The 23,076-nt window shown below is 40.6% G+C and overlaps 1 protein-coding gene across 1 annotated transcript in view; it reads right to left on the bottom strand.

Annotated features, from left to right (window-relative positions):
* The window catches only part of LOC127627344 (centrosome-associated protein CEP250-like), a 41,796-nt gene that overhangs the window by 1,883 nt on the left and 16,837 nt on the right, over positions 1 to 23,076 (bottom strand). The window contains exons 18-49 of the mRNA XM_052103691.1: positions 22,798 to 22,992; positions 22,507 to 22,698; positions 21,979 to 22,111; positions 21,477 to 21,616; positions 21,273 to 21,389; positions 20,464 to 20,610; positions 20,178 to 20,290; positions 19,873 to 20,012; positions 16,355 to 16,486; positions 16,101 to 16,210; positions 15,800 to 15,940; positions 15,257 to 15,322; positions 14,913 to 15,094; positions 14,394 to 14,832; positions 12,362 to 13,904; positions 12,064 to 12,171; positions 9,001 to 9,409; positions 8,679 to 8,698; positions 8,436 to 8,567; positions 8,071 to 8,128; positions 6,607 to 6,782; positions 5,151 to 5,450; positions 4,948 to 5,073; positions 4,733 to 4,846; positions 3,902 to 4,028; positions 3,162 to 3,277; positions 2,854 to 3,042; positions 2,688 to 2,747; positions 2,399 to 2,589; positions 1,693 to 1,830; positions 787 to 925; positions 660 to 706 (exon numbers count right to left, since the gene is read on the bottom strand). Of these exons, the coding sequence (XP_051959651.1) occupies positions 660 to 706; positions 787 to 925; positions 1,693 to 1,830; positions 2,399 to 2,589; positions 2,688 to 2,747; positions 2,854 to 3,042; positions 3,162 to 3,277; positions 3,902 to 4,028; positions 4,733 to 4,846; positions 4,948 to 5,073; positions 5,151 to 5,450; positions 6,607 to 6,782; positions 8,071 to 8,128; positions 8,436 to 8,567; positions 8,679 to 8,698; positions 9,001 to 9,409; positions 12,064 to 12,171; positions 12,362 to 13,904; positions 14,394 to 14,832; positions 14,913 to 15,094; positions 15,257 to 15,322; positions 15,800 to 15,940; positions 16,101 to 16,210; positions 16,355 to 16,486; positions 19,873 to 20,012; positions 20,178 to 20,290; positions 20,464 to 20,610; positions 21,273 to 21,389; positions 21,477 to 21,616; positions 21,979 to 22,111; positions 22,507 to 22,698; positions 22,798 to 22,992 (6,240 nt within the window). The remainder of the gene's footprint in view (positions 1 to 659; positions 707 to 786; positions 926 to 1,692; positions 1,831 to 2,398; positions 2,590 to 2,687; positions 2,748 to 2,853; positions 3,043 to 3,161; positions 3,278 to 3,901; positions 4,029 to 4,732; positions 4,847 to 4,947; positions 5,074 to 5,150; positions 5,451 to 6,606; positions 6,783 to 8,070; positions 8,129 to 8,435; positions 8,568 to 8,678; positions 8,699 to 9,000; positions 9,410 to 12,063; positions 12,172 to 12,361; positions 13,905 to 14,393; positions 14,833 to 14,912; positions 15,095 to 15,256; positions 15,323 to 15,799; positions 15,941 to 16,100; positions 16,211 to 16,354; positions 16,487 to 19,872; positions 20,013 to 20,177; positions 20,291 to 20,463; positions 20,611 to 21,272; positions 21,390 to 21,476; positions 21,617 to 21,978; positions 22,112 to 22,506; positions 22,699 to 22,797; positions 22,993 to 23,076) is intronic.

A 23,076-nucleotide genomic window follows, 5' to 3' on the forward strand; every position in this document is an offset into this window, starting at 1 on the left:
ATATATTGTTACATTCTACACATTTCAATTGTCAAAAAGCAAATGTGGGTCACATGGTACAATTATTTAAAATATATTTTCATATAATTATTATAAGCGATCTTGAGAACCACTGGTCTAAAGTACAAATAATGTTGAAACAAACAAAATCCAATCCAAAAATACACAATTATTAAGAAGCAGCGATGTGTGTTTTTGGATTTCAGCATCACAGACTGTAAATTGTTTAGATTCTAATCTTGGTGGGATGGTCCCAAGTCACCCATTAATCCTACCAGAAAAAAAAATTGTGAGACAGATTAAGTTTACAAGGAATTGTATTATTTTAACAAATTGACCTTAGTTTTAAAAGTTTTTTTTTTTTTTTTTTAAATGGAGCAGAAGTTGATAAATAATTTTGAGGGAATTTAAAATGTATTCCACAATGAGTGGTACACCGATGGCCTACTCACAACAAGTCCAAGCTCACTGTGTGTGTGTGTGTGTGTGTGTGTGTGTGTGTGTGTGTGTGTATGTGAAAAATGATCATAAAATCACTAATGCAGGACCTCTCATGTTCCATTGCTTTAATAGAGAGCGAACAGTACAGACATAAAGTGGACTGTATATCAGCCCAACATCGAGAATTAAAAAAGAGAAGTAAACAAACTCAAGCTCACCTCCAGGTTTCCTCTGGCTCTTTTCAACACACTGTGAGCAAGAGACACTACAGGAAACAGCACATATATTAACTCTAAATGAATATTCTTCTTGAACATATGTTGAGTGTGCAGATGCGTCTCTTACACTGGTCTATGATGACACGCTCCATGCCGTCTTTCAGCTGATTGGTGGATCTCAGGCGTTTGACAGCTCCAGTCAACATCTTCTCCTGCTGTGAGAGACGACCCTTCAGATGAGAGATCTCGCTCTTAAACAGCTCATCCTGATACGAGACAAGACAAGAGAGAGCGAGACGGGTATAATAAAAATACTAGGGCTGTCAAAGGAAGTATTCAATCGCAATTAATCACCTAATTGTTTTTGTAGTTAATCGCGATTAATCACAATATCTTGGACACATATACTTCATCCAGATGTATTTTTCAATCATCCACACAAAACACACCCCACCAACAGAAAATGAACACGGCACAACTCAATTTAAATGATGTACAAAATACATCAACAACTCCTTTTAGACCCGGACACAGTTGTAACCTGTGGGATTAAATGAGTTAACCCTGTTCACCTGCAGTGTTCCAGCAATGTCTCCAACTTCTGCATTGGCTAGTGAAACAGAGACAGTGTAACAGAAACTGGGAGACCCGGTTATCATTATCCCTACTCCCTATATGCATATTACGCAGTCTGGGTAGGGCACTAACTCCCAAGGGGGGCACCAGAAACTCCACCGGCTGCCTTCACTGGCACGTTCTGAGCTTTATAAGTGCTTTGTGTGCATGTTCTACTGCTGTGCTACACTGATAAAATGCCTGACGCATAATGTCTCCCACCATCTGTTTCCCAACAGTCAATGCATGTGACATTAGCGGCGTTTGTGCAAACTGACTCGCATCTCATGTACAACAGTTTATTAAAACAGCAAAAAAATACTGATGTTTCATCCAGGTCTGTGGTATTATTTTTAACTGTATATAAAACAGTAGAAAGTTTACGTCCCCATATACTGTAGATAGCGAGGTTTGTTACCTGTTGAGAGTGTGTGCCGCCATCTGAGGGAACTGAGACTCTCCAGAGCAGTTTGAGAAGTTGTGCGGCCTCCTCTAGAACGTGCTGCAAAGTGTTCACACTGCTGGAGAAACTCTTCACATGAAACTGATCTACAGTCTGATACACACACACACACACACACACACACACACACACACACAAAATTGAAAACATTCTTAACTCCATATAAACATACAGAACACTCATGTTGAGGGTTCTCACCCTTTTTAACCAAGGAATTTCCATGACCTTTCCAGGCATTGGTGATTACTGGATAACGTTTTTTAACAATCCTTTTGATTAAGATAGATTTGCAAAAGAATCATTATACTGATTTGTGAATCGTGTCGACTAATTCACTTAAAAGAACTAACTCAAATGAACAATTTACTGTAGCTCGTGAAATACTTGAGTAGTGAAAAGCTAGAAAAACTTCCATGACCTTTAGATTTTATTAATTTCCAGAACATTTCCATTACTTTTTAGATTTTTATATTTTCCATGATTTTCCCTACCTTTTCAGAATTGATTCATTTTCATTAATGTTTAGATTTTTATTTTAAAATTACCTGATATTTTCAGATTTTCCATGACTGAGGGAACCCTCTTATTAACACACTTCAGTGTGTGTGTGTGTGTGTGTGTGTGTGTGTGTGTGTGTGTGTGTGTCTGTGCGTGTTCTCACCCTGCTGCAGACCTGTATATGTTTGTCTATGTCTGCATTGAGTCTTTTGGCTTCATTGATCTGTTTGCGCAGGGCGTTATAATCTTCAATCAACCCCAGAACATGCCGGCCACACCGGTCCACCCAGAGCCGATGACCCGGAACCAGCCGGGACGGAGCATGGGAGCCGCTGTCTGCTGAACTACCGCTGTCTGACACATACAAGTTAAGATGACCTTCATGTTCAGATTGGATCAAATAACAACATACATTTTATTTATTTTTTTACTATATATAAAATTATATTTACCATGTACAGCACTAGACGGGTCTGTCTGTGAGTGAAGAGCATATAATTTACCAGCTTCATCTGAAAGACAGAAGAAAAAAAAACATTTAAATATGGCACATCAATACTGCAAGAGGTAGTTGAGGTTAAGGGCTGCTTCAGGGTCTGTATGTGCATGTGTGTGTACCTGTGTTAGGCAGCAGGTAGTTGATGTTGATGGTAGATTTGGGGTCTGTGCGGGTCAGTAGTTGTTGTTCTAGTCTCTGTCTGAGTGTTGTGTTGGTCTGGATGCTTCTCTCTAAAAGCACACGCAGCTGTCTGATCTCAGCCAATAACTCACTCAGATCCACGGCAGATCCTGAATCATGCCCCTCTCCTGCACACACACACACACACACACACACACACACACACACACACACACACACACATATATACCAGCTGTGCTTCAATATGTAATGAGCATTTTAAAGAATCAGGTGCTTTCTGAAATACCCGTGTGCGTGGAGTGCGTGATATGTTCCTGTATTTGTAGTTCAACACGCACAGACTGCAGAAGCTGTTGAGTGTCTGACAACTGCTGCCTCTGATGAGAGTTTTCACACTGCAATCTAAAACACAAACACACACATTTGTTTCACTATATTAGTGAGGACATCTCATAGACGCAATGGTTTTTCTATAGAGTTAATTCTATTTTCTATCCTCTTACCCTAAACCCCACAGAAACCTGTTGACAAACATGATTTATGAGCATTTCGAACGGCGATGACCACTGAAAATGTCCTCACTAGTCATGTTTTACTATATTCGTGAGGACGTGTTTTCCTAAATTTGGCCCTCACATGCATGTAAACACATCTGCTTCCTTTAAAAGTTCAGGGACAAAATACTGTGTGTGTATGTGTAATATGAAACTCTCATTAAGCAATTATGCAGTTACCTCCTGGATTTCCAATAATTGCAATAATTACAACAATTAATTAACATATCATTACACATGCCCTCTCAGAAAGACACATGATACACATGCATTACTGGATCACTGAACGGCTGCAGTTATCTGCAGCTTATCTCTTCTTTGGATCATCTTATATGGGAAACACAAACGCAGAACTACCTAAAGATGAATAATCTGTGCGTAAAATGCATTGGTGCTCAGCAAATTAACAGTGGGCGGCCGATGTCTGTACTGTCTGAGACTGCTTGCAGATGCACGCATGTGTGTGTGTTACCTGTACAGGTTGTCCTGTTGCAGCGTTCGCTCTTGTTTTAGCGTTTCACACTCTTTTCTGCTCCGCTCCAGTTTAGATGTTCTTCTAGCCAGAGTCTCTCTCAGCCGATCATTCTCTTTCTGCTTATCTACACAAACACAAACCAGAGGAACAAACTTTTCCATTGGGGAGCAACATTAGCCAGTACATTTGATTTTCTTTAAATATGTAAAAAAAAATATATATATATATATATATTTTGTTTGAATTTTTTTAAACAATTTAGTATGAAAGATACACAAAAACAGAAGAAATCAGGATTGGGGCAAATACTTTTTCACAGCACTGTACACAAATATGCCTCGGTTGCTATCTGTGTTTCTTTATGAGTTAAAAGCAGCTCTTACATTCATACAGACGGGACCACCACAGACGTTTTGTAATATTTTGACCAAATCAGAGCAGACGTTCACGGTGATGTACCGGTAGGCGTGTGTACTCACCGGGCACACAACAGCCTGCCCGGCATACGGAGATGAATCGTGGATAAAATGTCAGCGAAAATCAAATCTGGCAATATTTGTGCTGACCTCAGACCTGTAGATGCCTTTCCTGGGACTTTGCATGGAACAAAAGCGTTTTTTTTTACGGGTGTTTTTCCATTCACTGACATTGTTTCCTCCCGCCGATGGTCATAAATATGGCAGCTGCATGAAAAAGTGACCACTGAAACAGGTCAATAGTTGACTGCATATTACGCTGCAATACGAGAAAGTATTTCACCAGCTTTAAGTTGAATTAAAACCATTATCTAGTCATTTTAATCAATGTGAGTTTGAGCATGTGGGTTACCTCGTGCTCCCTGGTTCAGCTGCTCTTTGAGTGCGTGGTTCTGTGCTAATAGGAAGTGAAGTTCACTGCTGAAGTGAGCCTGATCCTCAGAACCAGCAATGATAATGTTGGTGGCTGTTGATCAAACACACAAATTCAGACAGATCTGAAGATTGCTTCAGAGAGATCTGCAATGTGTGTTTGTTTTATTTAATTATGAGTAGTTTTGTGTGTACCTGGGTCTTTCTCAGCTTCCTGTAATTTTCTCTCTAATTGTTCTCGGAGTCTCTCGTTGGTTCTGATCGTCTCTTCAAGACGCTGACGCAACGCTCGGATCTCCAGCAAGTGTTCCACCAACAGATCTACGAGAGAGGGAGAGTGAGAGTCAACACCAGGCTTGACACGAGAACTTGAACTAACTCTTAACCTGTTTCCTTACCAGATGTGACTCTCATGCTGGCTGATGTGTTCTGCTGCTCTGGCTGTTTCTCTGTGGTTCGGTTCTGTGAGGTTTTGGATGGAGTGTTGTGTTTGAGGATGGAGCGGGTGAGGTCCAGTTCACTGCGGAGTGTAGCGTTCAGCTCCTCGCTGCTCCTCAGCTGCTCCTGTAGCTGCCCGTTTTCATGCTGCATCATTTGGACACTCCCCTCACCACCTCCAGACACGCCCTCTTCAACAGCCACACCCCTGGGTCCCAGCCCCGTATCTGGAGATGCATTGCTATTGGTCACCTTCAGTCCTGTGAGAGATATGGCACAAGAACAAACTTGATCGATAAATGCATTTTGCAAATAACTATTTACAAGCAATAAATCCACAGATAAAAATTCACATCCCAGCTGTATTTGAAGACATAATGTAACACATGTCTTTTTTAACGTGACTAACGTTCTAAGTGAAACAATAATGAAGGGTGGGATATCATCAAGATTTGATTGAGAAAAGTGGGGTATGATATTATTTAATATCACATGACCAGCCATGGTTAAATCTAATTCTTAGAAACTTGCAAAAAATATATATATTTATTTATACACCAAATAGTTTTCCTAAAAATTGATGTCCACATATGTGGACAGCGGTAGTAAGTAGTGACATTTTATTTTATTATTAATAATACCAATTTATTATGTTTGCAGGAGTGTTGGTAATTTGTGTTTTTGAGACGATTCAGACATTACATCAGAAATTAGCATAATTAATTCTGATTTAAAGTAATGTCCAGCATCATCCAATCACTACCAATCATGTTTAAATAAAATGATAAATTCAGAATGTATGTACTGATGATCATTGTCCCATGTCTGTCAAACATGTTGAGTGATCCAAACATCATCTGCAGCCTGAAACTGAACTTTTGATCGGAAGTTTGAATTGAATGCTGCATAGAGAGTTATAGGATGCCCCCTTGCTCCCTATTTAGTGAATGACTCCAGTGTGCTGTCTGTCTCCTCATTAATACTTACACATTTTTATTCGAATCACTCGTGAAAACTACATCAAACGGTTACCAGGTCCTAAATCTCAATGTCTCTCTGCAGGTCAAAAGGTCACTGAGAACTGGGTAAAGGTATACCCGATGAATAATTCAACTTGATTTAGAAGTCGATCGGACTTGAACTGAGATTCTATTTATCGATTACCAGCGATTCCAATTCAGGTGAATAAATTATTACGTTTATAAAAATTAAGTTCTAATTTCACATTATAATGTGTTACATGAGATACACTCAAATGAAGCAGCTACATGAAACAAAGGAAAACGCAAGGATTTGTATGTGCATTTATTCATTTTATTTGGTTGTTTTTTGTATAAATCGTTGTGGAGTCTTAAGGTCTATTTATCCATGGCATAAACAACAACAAAAAAAATTTGATATTTTGTTTTGTATTACCTGTGTGAACCCTGTGGACAGCATGAGGGCTGCCATGGAAGGAAGAGGTGCCATCACTTGATAGCCTGGCACTCATCTCAGTGTCTGAGTACTGCTGCATTCTGGGAAATTGCTTTCGGAGTTGATCTTGCAAGCACTGAATGAGCCGGTCTTTCTCCAACATTTCTGCAGACAGTCTGTTACACACACACACACACACACACACACACACACACACACACACACATTAAAAAATGGACTCACAGAGAACACAATTGTGTGGATACATTCAGAGAGACAAGTCAACAACACAACATCAGGAAATAAAACTGCAAAAGGGCAAAAATGAATCCCAATTTGCATACTTCTACTTCATCCTTTAACTATGAACTTAGCTGGTGATATGAAGTATATACTTCAGCATGTAGTAAGACTGTGTGGCAGCATTGTAACAAAGTACAACTACTATACAACCCTTTGTTGTGTACTGTTGCATACAAGCATTATCATGTAGCTAAATTCAATAGAAAATGTAAAGTTGGGGGTGGGGGGGCTGGATAGCTCAGCGAGTATTGACGCTGACTACCACCCCTGGAGTCACGAGTTTGAATCCAGGGTGTGCTGAGTGACCCCAGCCTGGTCTCCTAAGCAACCAAATTGCCCGGTTGCTAGGGATGGTAGTCACATGGGCTAACCTCTTCGTGGTCACGATTAGTGGTTCTCGCTCTCAATGGGGCGTGTGGTGATTTGTGGTGGACCGCAGAGAGTAGCATGAGCCTCCACATGCTGTGAGTCTCCGTGGTGTCATGCACAATGAGCCACGTGATAAGATGCACGGATTGACGGTCTCAGAAGTGGAGGCAACTGAGACTTGTCCTCCACCACGTGGATTGAGGCGAGTAACCGCACCACCATGATGACCTAGAAAGTAGTGGGAATTGGGCATTCAAAAAAGCATGTGAATTGGGATGCAGGCAGCAAAAGCTGTCACTCAAAGCGAATATTCAAAGCATATTCTAAAGTTTTTATTTTCTCTCTGCATGGCAGGCAACATGTTTAGTAAATAAAATGTACCTACATACTTCATATATTTTTTATGCTATAATAATTTAATAAATACTTTGAATCGACAAATTACACTGCGTTTGTTAATTAAGTTATTTAACAAATTAAGGCATTATCTCTCCAAATACTAGTACTTAGCTTCGTACTCATTGGCCACTACGAGGAGTCTACAGTGTAGAATCGGTGCAGTAGTATAAACTGGCCTGTATGCACTAAACCTGACTATTTTAAAGTACGAAAGAGGGTAGGTGAACACACCAAGGGTTTTTTCATAAGGTCACAATATATACACAAATGCCTGTGTTCATTCTTCCATAATCACAGTTGTTTCCTTGAGAATTCCTCAGCAGTGTGGTCAGTATTTGTCCGATTATTGTAGTGGCTGCTTGGGAGATATTAGCAGCTAGAAACTATGCTCACCTGAGTGCCACCTCTGACTCTACCCCCTCATTATCCATGTGAGCACCTCCTGATGAAACTAAAGGACAACAGAGGGAAAAAAAAAAAAGAGCACACGTAAATACACATCACTGCGGATACATTGCAAGAGATGCAAAGAATGCAAGCTGCTTGCCAAAGGCCATGTGATGAGATATTCATTGGTTCACCTATACTGTAAATACATATGAACTGTAGCCTAGACCATCAAGTGAAAGCAGCTTTGAAAAACGGCTTTCCCAATCAATTAAAAAACTGAATTCTGATGTTAAAAACACTAGTTTAGAGTGAAAAAGCTCTTACATTCTTCTCTAGTCTCTACTATCATTATGTATGTGTATATTTACCTTGCTCTAGTTTCTCCAACAGGCCAAGGCTGCGGTCCAGCTGCTCTTTGATTTGGGTGCCCTGAACAGAGTGTATCTCGCTGGGCTGAAGCAACTCCTCCAGAGCCCCTCTGAGCTCCAAATTCCCCAGATCTCAATCAGAATGAGCATCTATGGGAAGTGCTGGACCAACAAGTCTGATCCATGGGGGCCCCACCTCACAGGACTTAAAGTATCTGCTGCTAACGTCTTGGTGCCAGATACCACAGGACACCTTCAGAGGTCTAGTGGAGTCCACGCCTCAACAGGTCAGAGCTGTTTGGGTGGCACTAGTGGACCTACACAACACTAGGCAGGTGGTTTTAATGTTGTGGCTGATCAGTTTAAATATAGAATATAAAACTGATGTGCGATCCCAGGAGTGCAAATATCGTATATTTTATAACAGCTTTGAACATGGAGATGAAACTATCCATTTTATGAAGTACAATTACATCCAAGTGATTTGATGCTAACACTAATTCATAAGAATAGAAATGTAAATGATGATTTACACAAAGAGCATGATGATGATAAGAAAGATTACCTAGATGGAGAGCCTGATTGGCTGGTTCTGTTCAGAGTTCTCTCTTTCTCCAGCTCTGTGCTCAGCTGGGACTTCATCAGCTTCATATCCGCTTCTTCCTCAGCACATGCTGAGTCAGTGGTCAAGCTCAAGAGCTCCGATGACAAAGACTTCTTTCCTAGCTGACGCTGGAGGTGCTGGATGATTCTGTGTTGACCTTCAACCTGTGATCTGAGGTGCTGGCGGAGCACGGCGGGGTCAGCATTAGGTTCAGATGGGACAGCGCTAGAATCGCAGGGTCGAGGAGAGCTCAGGCCTGGAGAGCTGGGGTACGAAGGGCTGGATGCTGTAGTGTCAATAAAGAATCTGTCCTGAGTCCCCTGGAGGACAGGAGACAGAGCAGGAACCAACCGCAAAACCCCGTCCACATCTGAATGACACACACACACACAACAACATAAACAAGTTACAAGTTCATATGAGCAATTTGAATATTATTCATATTACTACAACTATGAGGTCAGTCAAGTGCAGCTGTGCTCATGTTTGAAGAAGACATATATTTTTAAATGTGCACCAAATCATTTTTGTTTATGTTAAAATAGTGGTACTGAACTTTACTACCCTGATACATCTGCTTGGACGCAGCATCATAAAAAAGCAAAAGTTTTAATTTAGTAATGTCATGGTAGAAATACAATAACTATAGGTGTATTTGTCAGAACTGATTCATTCAGGGGCAACTGAAAAAACAGTATTTGGCTTGTCTGCCATGTGATTTCAACATGGCAGCGACCATGAGGTTAGACTATTCACATGTAGAATAAAGGCCCCCGTATTAAATCAGATGAAATTGAAGAATGAACTGGCGTGACGTTATTTAGAACAAAATCTGGCCAAAAAGAAGATGTACTTGCATTAGTTTTGGTGGTTTGTAACCGCTCGCCCAGGCAAACTTTTAGGAAAGATTCTTACCGTATGCTGAACACCTTACTGCCATTTGTCCACGTGATTGGTAAGTGTGACCTAAAGCTCCCAGTACCTTGAGGCCGACAGCTGAGATTTGTTTACATTGTTCAGTCAGTCAAAATCAGTCAACATGAACACAGGGGTGTGTAGAATTATTAGCACGCTGGTGCAATTTTAGCTAAACCTGTACGATCATTCACGTACAAACATTTTCCAAGACCGGCATCTTTGTTGTTTAATTAGTATACAAAACGAATCAAATCTACTCAAAACGGTTTGTGAACTTTCAGACACCTGCCACACAACAGAGTGTAACCGGTGCATTATGGCCGCGTATAGCATTAGAGTCATAAATTCAGAATGTAAACAAGACAAATACAATCTTTTCTACTTAATACATATTACTTAAAATCATCATCGAGTGGTTAAAACACTTCTTTTATGGACTTCTTGTGAATTCTACTCATTGAATGAGGCACAAAATCATTGATATCACATTTTAAAGGGGTCATGACATGGTTTTTTTTATTGTATTATTATGTTCCCTTAGGTGCAATTATAGTATTAATATATTTTTTTTTAAGAAAAACTTTTAAAATCTAGTGATTTATGACCTTTTCCCACCCTGTTTCTCATCCTCTGATTCAAACAGTCTGTTTTGGGGCGTTTTCCATTTAAGACTTCAGTGTTAACGCCCACTGTTATGATTGGCTAACGCCAGTGCCTATGTATCAATTATTGACGCTCCAGCCAGAACAATATGCAAGTAAACTAAGTAAAAACACTGTGATTATTCATAATGAATGAAATTGCGCTTTAAAAAGTAGTTTAAAGTTTAAAATAGATTACTTACAGTTTAGCGTCGTCGTTGTTCCCAGAATAGTCGGCACGGACTTATCTTTGAGCAACAGTTTTCTGGCAAAGCCAGCATCATATTGAGATTTGTTCTCAAAACAGTCATCCTTAAAATGTACAGAACAAACGCTTAAGTTAACACTGCCGTGACTGGAACGTCCGCAAAAAATAAACTGCATCCATTTTTCCCTGACGCCTGGATCTTTCGGCAGCTTATTCAGAGGTTTTGCTTGACCACAGCCAGGAACAGCACATCTGTGTGGCATCGTAATTTTCCTGTGCACAAGTAGTCTCTGTCAGAGCTCGCTGTCCATCGACTGAACACTTGTGAGGCGACGGCGATACTGAAATGAGCGTAGTTGTCTTGCGCTTAAAGCGTAGTTATCTTGTGCTGGAGGCGGTCATATGCAAACGCTGTTACGTCACTTCTAACCGACACGTCACTTCTAACCATGAATCCAGAACGAGCTGTATTTTGAGCTTGATTAAATAAATGATTCGTTTAGAATGGGGAGGACGTCTTAAAATCTTAAACTTGCAGGACGTTTTAATGATACAAAGACCTCTTATATACCAAAAGATCAAGGCAAATTTGGTTTCTCATGTCATGACCCCTTTAATGTCACATTAGTTAATGTTTACATGTAGCATCCTCATATATAATTGTACTTCTAAACGCCTCCCATGGCAGTGTGGCGGTTGTCTGAATGTTTGCAAACAGTATACCGTCGCTCGGCTGTTTAGAGCTTCTTTTTACCCCTGAACGAAGATGAACATCTCCGGAAGTATATCAGGCCGTTAAAATAGCTTTTTCTTTGCTACGATATGACAAAATGATGAAGTCATCATTTGACACTTATTTCTCAAAAGTGCTTTTAATATCTTCAGGAATAATATATATATATATTTTTTTTAAGAGGACAAAAATGACTTGATGCACCTTTAATTCCACCAGAGATAAATAAGATGTTTTGATCATGCAGAGGAAGTGAATTAAATCATATCAAATCATGCTAAAACAAACTGAGCAGCACAGACATTTAGCCGAGATTAACAATTAAAAATAGAATACCACCATCTCTAAAATACATTTTCATTAGTCTCCGCATGCAGTTAGTACCAGGGTGGAAAGCAATTTTTTCATCAATGAAAAGGTAGAATCTTATAGAGCCCGTTCCATGCAGAAACCTTGACATTGTTTTGAAAAGAATCGAGGTTATCAATTAAGCAGTCTTGCTCAGTTTCTTCCCCCCTGTCTACCTGTGCTACTGCCCTCCTCTCTCTCCGTCTCACTCCTTCCACTTGTTTCATACCCAAGGTCCTGCGCGTCCACTTGCACCCCTTTATCATCCCGTTCACCAGGGGGTGCTAGAGCACACAGACAACGATGAAAACAGGAGTTGACAAAGTACTCATAACAATGTCTTATACTATTCCATTATGCTCCACCTAGCTGTTTTTGAATGGAAGAACCTGTTCTGTGTTTAAGACCTGTCAGAGTGGTTAAGGAGTACCTTCTACCTTACAAGAATGTGTATGTATTTGTCTTTACTCTCACCTTTGTGCCGATCAGATTGTTTATCCTCACTTGAACTGTGCCCAGCAATAACGGACTGAGCTATCGGCAGTTTCTTCTCTAATTTCTGCAATCTCTCAATGTGGTCGTCCCTTTCCAGACATTCCTTCTGAGTCATTTCTCCACCTCCTCCACTATGGCCACACCCACCGATATTTTCTTTAGCTCCCTCCTCGAATTTGGTCAATTTCTGAGCATGCTCCATTTGGACTTGAAGAAGCATCAAGAGGTTCTTATGAAGATTCTGGTGCGAGGAGACGGATTCCAGTAAATACTGTTGCCGTAATGTTTTAGAACTCTCTTGGTTATCTTGGCCTTGCAGAATAGGTGTGCTTGTCTTTTGTTGGTATCTCTCAGAACAGGCTGGGTCCTCAAAAGACTCTCTCTCGAGCAGAGCATGTTGTAGCCTGTCAAGCCATTGTTGAAACTCTGAACTGTATGAGTTCTTTTGAGACTGATTTTGCCCTGAGCAAACATCTGCAAGAGACTGAACAGCCCCTTCGGCAGCTCTTATGCACTCCGATAGACAGTTAGTCAGTTGCTGCTGCTGCCATGATGGGACCTTTCCTTCTTTAGGTTCTGGGGTATGTTTCCCATCCACACCTGTGGGGGCATTGTTGTGCTTGGCGTTGACCGTTACAAAATACTTTTTAACAGCCACTTCTGCAGTTCTGAGCTTCTCCTGCAACACCGAATTCAGTCTGCACTGCTGCAACAGCGACTCCTGCAGTGATTCCACCTGCCGTTGCAGGTCAGAATTGCCTGGGCTTACACTGTCCTCACACTGCTGAGAAGATCTTACCGGTCTAATTAGCTCCTCAAGCCTCTTGCACAGAACCTGTGGGTCAATCTCACCATGGGCTCGATCTGTGTAGCTGCTCTTTGTGTCCACATTTCGGAGTGATGCGATGGCAGACTCTGCTGTGTTCAAACACTCTAAAAGCTGCACGTTGAGACTGTCTTTCTCCTCAACAGCTTTTTGAAGTTCTTCACACCGTTGCTGCAATGACACATCTCCTGTTTGACTTAAACCACAAGAGTCCAGGTTGCATGCAGTGAGATTTGTAATGGTGGACTCTGCCTCTTGCAGAGCCTCCAGGTATTCTTGGTTGAGTCTGTCTTTCTTTTGCAGCTCTGCCTGAAGCTCCTCCCAATCCTGGACTTGTTGCTGAAGGTGAGAGATAAGCTCCTCCTTCTCCTGGCATTCTTGATTTAGCAGCTCTAACTGCGCAATGAGCTCAGATTCCAGATTCTGGTCTGGGTTCTGTCCGACGTCAGTGTTCTGCTTAGTCCTGATTGTTGGACTAAGCCTGGGGTCTTTAACATCATCAAATTCCAGATGCTCATCCTGAGATAACCTCAAAGACATCTTGCTGTCGGTGCTGTAGTCAGACTCTTCCGCCTCAGTGAGGTCTCTATTTCTGGGGTGAACGTGGTGTGAAATCACCTCACTAAGATCCTCAGAACTCTGCCCAGAACTCCTAATAGGCCTCACTGGTACCGGGAGACGGGATCTTACATAAGCCTGTAACAAAACACAGGAGCACAGGACTCACCTTACTGGCACACAAAATTTGGACTTTAGAAAAGTATTGAGAGAAGCAGTGAAAACAGGTTAAACTGTGGACAAGGGTGGAGTGGCATACTAGGTCAAGTTCAGGGTTGGTATCCAGAATGTTGCTGGTACAATTCCCAGAAAGAGCGAGCAATGAGTGACCATCACTGTACCACAGTGCAAGTCACTTAACTCCAGGAAGCACCAGGGGGACTGTCCATTTTCTAAGCATGCTCAGTACAGATTTAAAGAATGATTCTGATACCGTCTGTTGCCAAAGCGAAAATACCAGTACATGTAATTTCAGAGACAATCCCTCTGGAGTTACCTGGCATTAAGTACCTTTCTTAAGGGCAAAACTATTCTAATCCATGCATTGCTTTCTTCAACCTGCAACCTTTCAGTTACTAGACCACTATACCACTTCACCCTTCTATATAGCAGTTATATCACACTCACTGCATGTCTGGTCATGTGCTGCTTCTGACGCTTAATGGGTTTAGTGTTTTGGCCCTGCTTTCTTCTCCCTTCTTTTTCTTCCATTTCTTTCTTTTCTCTTTGCTTGCCCTCTTTCTGCTGTGTGTGATTGTGCCTCTGTGAGTCTTCATATTCTACTCGTTGTCTTTCCATCTCATTTGCCGAGCTGACAATCATCTCCGGGACGAATTGACTTCCAGCATCCGATGCCAAGTTCTGCTGGAGCTGCTCCTTTAGCAGTCGGATGACCTTTCGGTAAACTTTGGCCTCTGAACGAAGTGTCTTGACAGTTTCCCGTAAGTCGCCATCCCTATCACTTTCTCCAGAACTCTCTGCACTCTCTTTGGACTCAGTGGCATTTTCTTCCTTCAAGAGTCCACGGAGTTCTACAGTTTCTGACTGAAGTTTGGCCACTTGCACCCTACAAAATGCAATACTTGTTAAAACTCTGGAATGTATAATCAAAGCTACACTGTGATCACCAAGTTATCCTAAACATACCTAAGATGAGCGACTGACTCTGCCCCACACTCTGTAAGGAGAGATTGGAGTTCTGCTTTTTTGGATTCATCATTAAGGAGTCTGGACATGGTTGATGGGGCACTTTGCTCTCTCAGAGTTTGTAATTGCTGATGACTTTCACCCCAAGCCTTTGGAGAACGATCTCTCTCATCATATCTCTCCTTAGAAATCAACAATGCATGGGACAACAGGTTTCCAGATAAATTATAACGTAAAATTCAGAGGTAAGGTTAAAGATTACAGTAGGACAAAATTGCTTTTGCAAGTATTTTCAACAGGCTTTGGGTTGTTGAGAAGAGTGCATTATACAGACTATCCCTTACCTTTGCATTTTTAGGCGTTAGTGTCAAGACAGCTTTAGCGGTAGGCAGCAGCTCTTCCTGCGTTTGCTACAGTAATGGGATGTTTTGATGACATATGACTTAACACAAAATGCCATAATGAAACAGAATACAATGACAGCACACAGTAACGGTAGGATGGGGCGACTGCAGGTGATAATGGTTAAGAACAAGAGCCAGAAAGACAGAGGAGATAACTGGGGTTAGCAGGGATGGAAGATAGAGACAGAGAACTTGAGGGAGATACAACTACTGCAGACACATGTAAAAACATATATACTCATTCAACAAAAAAATGTAATTAGAGAAACTTGTATTGAAAGTCCAACCTACCGCTTATGTTAGTAAAAGAGAAACTCGACTAGAAGGCTTGGTGTTAAAGGTCACAGGTCAACAGGTTAAAAGGAAAAAATGGATCCCTTTCACAACGGGAGTCTGAAAACATTTCCCCTTATTCCAAACAATATTTTGCAATAGTAGAAGCATTGAGGTAAAAGATTGTGCCTGTGAGGATGTAATAATAACCTTTAATATCTTGCTAGGAGTTGAACGTTTGATAAGGTCTGGCTCTTTCTGAGAGTCTCTTGGATCATTACCCACAATGCCTTTCTCCATAAGTTCCAGTCTCTTCTGTAGTTCGGCATTTATTGCCTGTAGCTCTGAGACCTTAAAGCAAGAGTAAACATACTTTAAAATGGGCTATAAAGGGGACACTTTTATAGCATTTAATTTTTTCCTTAAGTCCAAAAGTCTTCTTGAACTACAAACAGTCATGTTTTAGTAATGCATGACCATTTTCCACCCATTCTCTGTAATAGTAGCTCACCTTTAGTCTGAGTTGCTCCACAGTCAAGTGCTGCAGCTCCTCCTCTGGCCCCTCCCCCATACATATACTCATGTAGGACGTCTGCTCGCCAATCAAACTCAGTGTGTCCACTAGAAGATGAATTATTAATTATTCAAAATTTTATTAATTAGCATAAATGTGAGTAATAATGATCATTCATTAACTAGTCCTAAAACTAACATACCGTATTAATTTAATCAAGTACTGGCTAAATGATTTATGCATGTATGTACCAGAATCATTGGCCTGTCCGACCCCACCACCTCGGTTTTGAATCTGCCCCAGTCGGGCTTGCAGAGAGGTGTTCCAGCGCTGGGCTTCCTCCAGTGCGTCACGCATGCTCTCTAACTCAGAAGGGTTTGAATCTGCACACACATGCAAACATAAGACACAGTCAGTGACACTTCAAACACATTCAATACATTTCAACGTGTTTTTGTTCACTTGTTTGTACATCACTTTTTGTTCATTTTGTTTTGTTCAATTGTCTAAAACTATGTGTCATTTTTTTTTAAATTGCAGAGGATTGAAAGGGCATCAAAAATGCAAGTGTCACCCAAAGCAGATGGCCAAAAGATGATTATAGGTAAACTGCAGAACACACACGCACACAAACCTTCAGCCTACTTTCAGAGTTTCTGTGTACTTGAGCACTGTCTTGTTTGTTTCTGTAAGAAAATCTGAGTTCAGTCATATGTAGGGATGGGCGATATGATGATGTATATCGTGGTGAAGTGTCATTTGATAGAGATTTTGCTGAAGGCAATCTGCATGTGCAATTACAATCTCGTGGGCCGATTCTCAAGGCTATATAGCGGAGGATGCAGCAGAACATCGTGATCTAACACATTCTGCCAGGACTGTGCAGCATCACTGTGATCCAAACACCAGAATCATCTATTTAACATGCCGAAAGTGCGCTTGACCACACCACGCATCTACTCCTCCATAATTTAATAATTATTTGATGAATTATCGCTGATATGATACATACACTGATCAGCAATAACATTAAAACCACCTGCCTAATATTATGTAGGTCCCCCTCTTGCTGCCAAAACAGTGCCAACCCACATCTCAGAATATCATTCAGAGATGTTATTCTTCTCAGCACAATTGTACAGAGCGGTTATCTGAGTTACCCTATACTTAAACAGTTCAAACCAGTCTAGCCATTCTCTGTTGACCTCTCTCATCAACAAGGCGTTTTCGTCCACAGAACTGTCGCTCGTTGGATGTTTTTTGTTTTTGGCACCATTGAGTAAATTCTAAAGACTGTTGTGTGTGAAAATCCCAGGAGATCAGCAGTTACAGAAATACTCAAACCAGCCCAACAATCATGCCACGGTCCAAATCACTTAGATCACAATGTTTCCCCATTCTGATGGTTGATGTGAACATTGTTTTCTTTGCGAAGTTGTTTTCTTTGCTTGATGTAGGCCAATAATTTGCCCTTTCTGAAACACAGTAACATCTTTTCCACGTCCACGGGATACGTCTTCCAACATGGTTGTTTAAGAAATGAGAAGCTACACACTGCATCAGTTAGGGTTAAAAGAATTGTTGCCAGCTGAAACATATTAATCACTGCAATAATGATCCAATCATAGGCTCTTAAGTGTCTGCTTATTAAAATCCAAACAGTGACTTTTTTTGGCCAGGCAATTTAGATATGTAGAGGCAGTTGATGCTCATTCAGAATGGACAGATTTACTGCTTACTGAACACTGCACAGTGAGCAATGAATACTGCCTATTTTTTGTATTTTATTATTATTTTTTTTTAATAAGGATGCTAAACAGAATGCATTTAGCAAAAACATTTTAAAAAGAAGTATGCTGCATTGGTACATTTTGCTATAACTATTAAGCTTTAAAGGGTTAGTTCACCCAAAAAGGAAAATGATCCCATAATTAATAATTCAAGCCATCCTATGTGTATATGACTTCTTTCAGCCAAACACAATCGGAGTTATATTGAAAAATATCCTGGCTCTTCCAAGCTTTATAATGGGAGTGAATGGTACCTTAGATTTTGAAGCCTTAAAAAGCGCATCCATCTATCAAAAAAGTAATCTATATGGCTCCAGGGGGTTAAGAAAGGCCTTCTGAAGTGAAGTGATTTTGTAAGAAAAATATCCATATTTCTAACTTTAGAAACTATAATCACTGGCTTCCGGTAATGGCCAGTGAGCTCCGGTGAGAAGTGACGAACGCAGAAGCGCAGAGGATAGTGCAAAACAAAGTGACGGTTACTAATTAGAAGACAACAATGAGGCTTTTTAAAGAAAAATGTCACAGGATATCGATAAAATAGAAGAGGAGATTGAGTTTTTTGCCCAGCCCTATTTGTTTGAACCAGAGTACACCAACCAGGAACTCCGGAAGATGGAGGAGGCTGCAGCAGCAGCAGCACAAACACAAACAAAAGAATCTGGTAGACGGAGAGTACGGGAGACGTGGTGGTGGAAATGCGAGGTAATGCCAACAGAGGCTGAGAGTGTTTGCTGCCATGAATGGACGATTTGAATGACTGGACAGATGCATGAACGCACCATTTTAAGACTAATACAAATCTACAGTATAGCTAAAAAAACCACATATTTTCGCCATTTTCATTTACTGTAAACAGCGTGCGCTTCTGTGTTCGTCACTTCTCACCGGAGCTTACTCTATGCCTACATCATATGCCAGAATTCGACACTCTTGTGAATGCACGGATGGACGTTACTGGAAGCCAGTAATTATAGATTATAAATGATATAAATTTGGATATTTTTCTTACAAAAACGCATTGCTTCGCTTAAGAAGGCCTTTATTAACCCCCTGGAGCTGTATGGATTACTTTTTTGGGCTTCAAAATCTAAGGTACCATTCACTCCCATTATAAAGCTTGGAAGAGCCAGGATATTTTTTTATATAACTCTGATTATGTTTGGCTGAAAGAAGAAAGTCATATACACCTAGAATGGCTTGAGGGTGAGTAAATTATGATAGTTCATTTTTGGGTGAACTATCCCTTTAAGTAAATATCTTTTGGCAGTAAAGAAAATGATGTTGAAAATTGTGGCTGAAATTACTTCCAGTTCATTTGCCATGATGAAATTGTAGGGTCAAGTTGAATATATTGCATTTTAGGATACAGTGATCGATGCAGTGTGCTCTAGCTGTATGCAGCACATTTAGGAAAATGTGGTAGGTCATCCGGGTATTACATGCATTCATCCAGTATTCACAGTGTACATACTTCATACTGTAAATATGTCATTCTGAAAAAAGCCTCTCTGAATGTTTGTGTGAAAGCAGGGGTTGGGTGAGTTTATTAGTGCTTCATTAGAGCCACACTGACAGTAAGAAGATTTTATTAGAAAGAAAAAGAATAAATGATTTAACAGATGAGCAAAAAGCAGACAAGAAAAACACAGTGAAAAGAGCAGATTTATTGAAAATAAACATGCATGAATGAGTGTCAAAACAGCATAAATAATGGCATGATAAATGCTTTACTGAAAGAACATGACAAAGAAAGATGGTTGGAAAACAGCAAAACAGAAAGACAGCGACATGAACATAAGCAGTGTAAAGGAAGGATGGAGTTTGTGAAGAATGCAAAATTTGAATGTTCTAAAAGTGCCCAAAAAATGCCATCTAGGTAGGCACGCTCTCGCTAGGATTTGAGACACAGCTTCTGTTTGTCTACCTTCAAAGCATGATATCTGATTGGCTGTCAGTGTTCGTTGTCTCTACTGCACCTTCTCTCTGATTGGCTCTATGGATCTCCCTCTGTAGCTGATCTCTCAGCTCAGTGTTCATCTGAATGCCGCTCTCCAGCTGCTGTCTGAGGAGTGACACCACTGTGAGCTCCAACTGTAAAGCCTGCAGCCTCTCAACACTGAAACAACATTGAGAAAACATTCAAAGTCATTCAAATTAAACAGGCCTTTTGAAACATTGCAATCATATTTTTGTTACCTCATCACTCCGTAATAACACACACACACACACACACACACACACACACACACACACACACATACACACACATACACACACACACCTGTCCTGCTCTTTGACGGCTCTGATGAGGTTGGAGTAGAGATGTTGCTCAGCTTTCAGAGCGCAGTTTAACTCCGCCTGCTCAGTCCGAAGATCTGACAGAGATGCCAAATTCTACCAAAATAAAAATGACATGGTCAGAGTTCACTGTGATATAGTAGGTGCAATAAGAGGAAAACTTTGATGTGCTGTCTTGCTATAAAGATGCTAATGTTCATGTCTGCTTGACCTAGTGGAGTATATCTTGATGCATGCCTGTTTAAATGAACAGTTTTTGGTGTGTATACCTCCGGTTGGCGATCTCCTCCGATGATGGTTCTTTCTCTCTGAGGGAGGGAAGTGAGACTGGATTCAGCCTCACCAGGTCGCAAAGCTTGATCATAGGTCAGAGTAGGTCGGCTGTCTCCTCGCTGAGACAAACGCTGGTGCAGCTCCTGCAGAGGTGAGAAACGCTCAGCAGAATTACATTCAGTCACCATTGATAATACTCAAATAAAAAACTAGTGATGTCCCCTTTAATCAAATGAAAACAAAACATTTTCAATATAATATAGTATTATTTTTGCCATATTAAGTGCATTTTATATAGAACCACAATCCAAAATACAACACTAAAGTTATTTTTGTCAAATAATGTGCTGCATAATGGAGCATCACTGATGTGAGATATTGCTTAAATGTAAAAATTACTACTTATAGTAGTAGAAGTATTATAGTGAACATCACATAACTATACAGTAGTGATATCTTTCAGTCTTTTATCCATTTAAAATGAGCTTTTATTTTGAAGCCCTTTACATTATTGTGTGTTTTGACAGTAGGTACCCACTTCTGAAAACTCACTTCCAGGTCACTATATGACCCAATGTGATACTAAACCGCAAAAGGCTGCTATATAATTAAATAAATATGTAGTCTGTATGTGCCTCACGCTACAAAGTGAATAAGTGCTATGCTTGCTGTCATCTGCTACAATCAAACCCTGCGATGCTCATGACAATGTTTTTCTTGTACAAGCCCTACAGCTCTAAAAGGACAGAGCAAAAAAAAAACAGTCCTACCATGAATTCAAAATGTGTGTTTGATGTAAACGTACAGTGATAATTTCCTCTTTAGTGTTGAGTGTAGATGCAAGGGAGTCAGTATTGGCTGTCTGTCCCTCTAATCGTGACTCCAGTTCTGAGACCACAGACCGAAGCTCTGCTAGTGATATCTGTCTCACACACAAACATACACAGTCACTCTGAAATTTTGGAAACACTGAATAAATCCATAAATTCTTAAGATATTACAAACAGACCTTGAGCTGGTTCTCTCTCTTCAGTGCTGCGTTCAGAGCTTCTGTTTTCTGTGTGAGCTCTTTCTTCAAAACTACCACCGATTTCTTATTGACTGTAGTTGTATCCAGAGTTTCCTCACTGTTTCTTCTGCTCAGCTCAGCTAAAAACACACAAAAACACAACAGGTGAAGCCTGTAATACAGTATTTAATATTTTGCATATGCAATATATCGGTGACCACCACCAGCAGCATGGGTCTGGTTAGATATTAGACGCAGTTAATTTCAGAGCTTTTCTCCACACAGATTACTTTTATTCTATGGCAGGTTTCAAACGTACTAAACATCTTTTCTACTGTCAAATAAAATGTATTGATGCCTGATTTCACCTCTACATTGGAGCTTTGGCAAAAAAAACTGAATAAACAAAACAGATACATTATACAGATCATCATATTTTATAGTCCACAACATAAAAAAAAAAAGATTCGTTGTTGCATTCTTGCTATAGAAACACTCTCACCTTCCCTCTCCTCAAGTTTATCCTGCAGCACCTGAATGGTCTGTCTTAACTCCAGCACCTGAGGGGGCGGAGCTTCACCTGTTCTCATTTCCAACAGGATGCGATCTTTCTCCTGCCCACGTTCTAACAGTTTCTTTAAAACAAAGAGCATGCTACTTGTGAACAAATAATGTTATTGATTTAAGCATGTACAATGGCAGGATACTCTGATGTAAGAAGTCTGCCATCAAAGAGTTTGTTTTATAGTTAGTTAGTTCTAAAGGAGCTGACACAATTATTGCACACTGTTTACTTGCATGCCTACATGTGATGCAGGAGTAAAGATATCTACCATCTTATCATTCGTCACGAAAGTGCCGCAAACAAACATGTCAATCCAAATAAATCATGCTTTAAGAGTGTTTAAACACCATGTGAACACAGGAAATTTTATATGAAACTAAAATCTGCTGCTTGTGTGGAAAACAGATGTGGCACCTCTACCAGAAAACGTTATTGCGTTTTATGTGAAATTGGCTAATATCTCACAATAATGAGAGCTTCCTTCTCCGCCAACATGGCATGGAGCTCAGCTGTCTCTAGGTGACCCTCTTGTGTTGCTGTGGTGCTCAGTTTCTGTGCATTTCTGAGCTGCATCTGCATGTCTGCAAGCTGTCTGCACAGATCCTGCAGTTCAGCGCGGCGATCATTCAAAGCCTGTGTATGACGCTCCGCACTCTCCTACACACACACAAATACGCACATTATGCTTATACTGCATGTAAATATATCAAGCACTAGTGTACGAGTATGTGTTTTGTAAGTGTGTGTGTGTCGTACCCTCAGTAGCTGGTCTTTGCTGCTGATGGTCGCCAACAGGTTTTCAACAGCGGTCTGATTCTCAGTCACAAGCCTTTCTTGGTCCTTTACCGCCTCTGACAGCATGACCTCTGTAACCTTTAACCTCTGACTCATCTGCTCTGCCAGGTCCCGACCCTGAGATTCTGATTGGGTTACAACTGAATTGGCCATCTCCTGTAGAGCCATGAGAAATGGAAAGAGAAAAATAGCTAACGCTCCATCTCCTAACTAGCTCCAATGTGACAACATCAGTGTCAA

The sequence above is a fragment of the Xyrauchen texanus genome, chromosome 34 (genome assembly GCF_025860055.1).
Source record: "Xyrauchen texanus isolate HMW12.3.18 chromosome 34, RBS_HiC_50CHRs, whole genome shotgun sequence".
In the NCBI taxonomy this organism is placed as follows: domain Eukaryota; kingdom Metazoa; phylum Chordata; class Actinopteri; order Cypriniformes; family Catostomidae; genus Xyrauchen; species Xyrauchen texanus.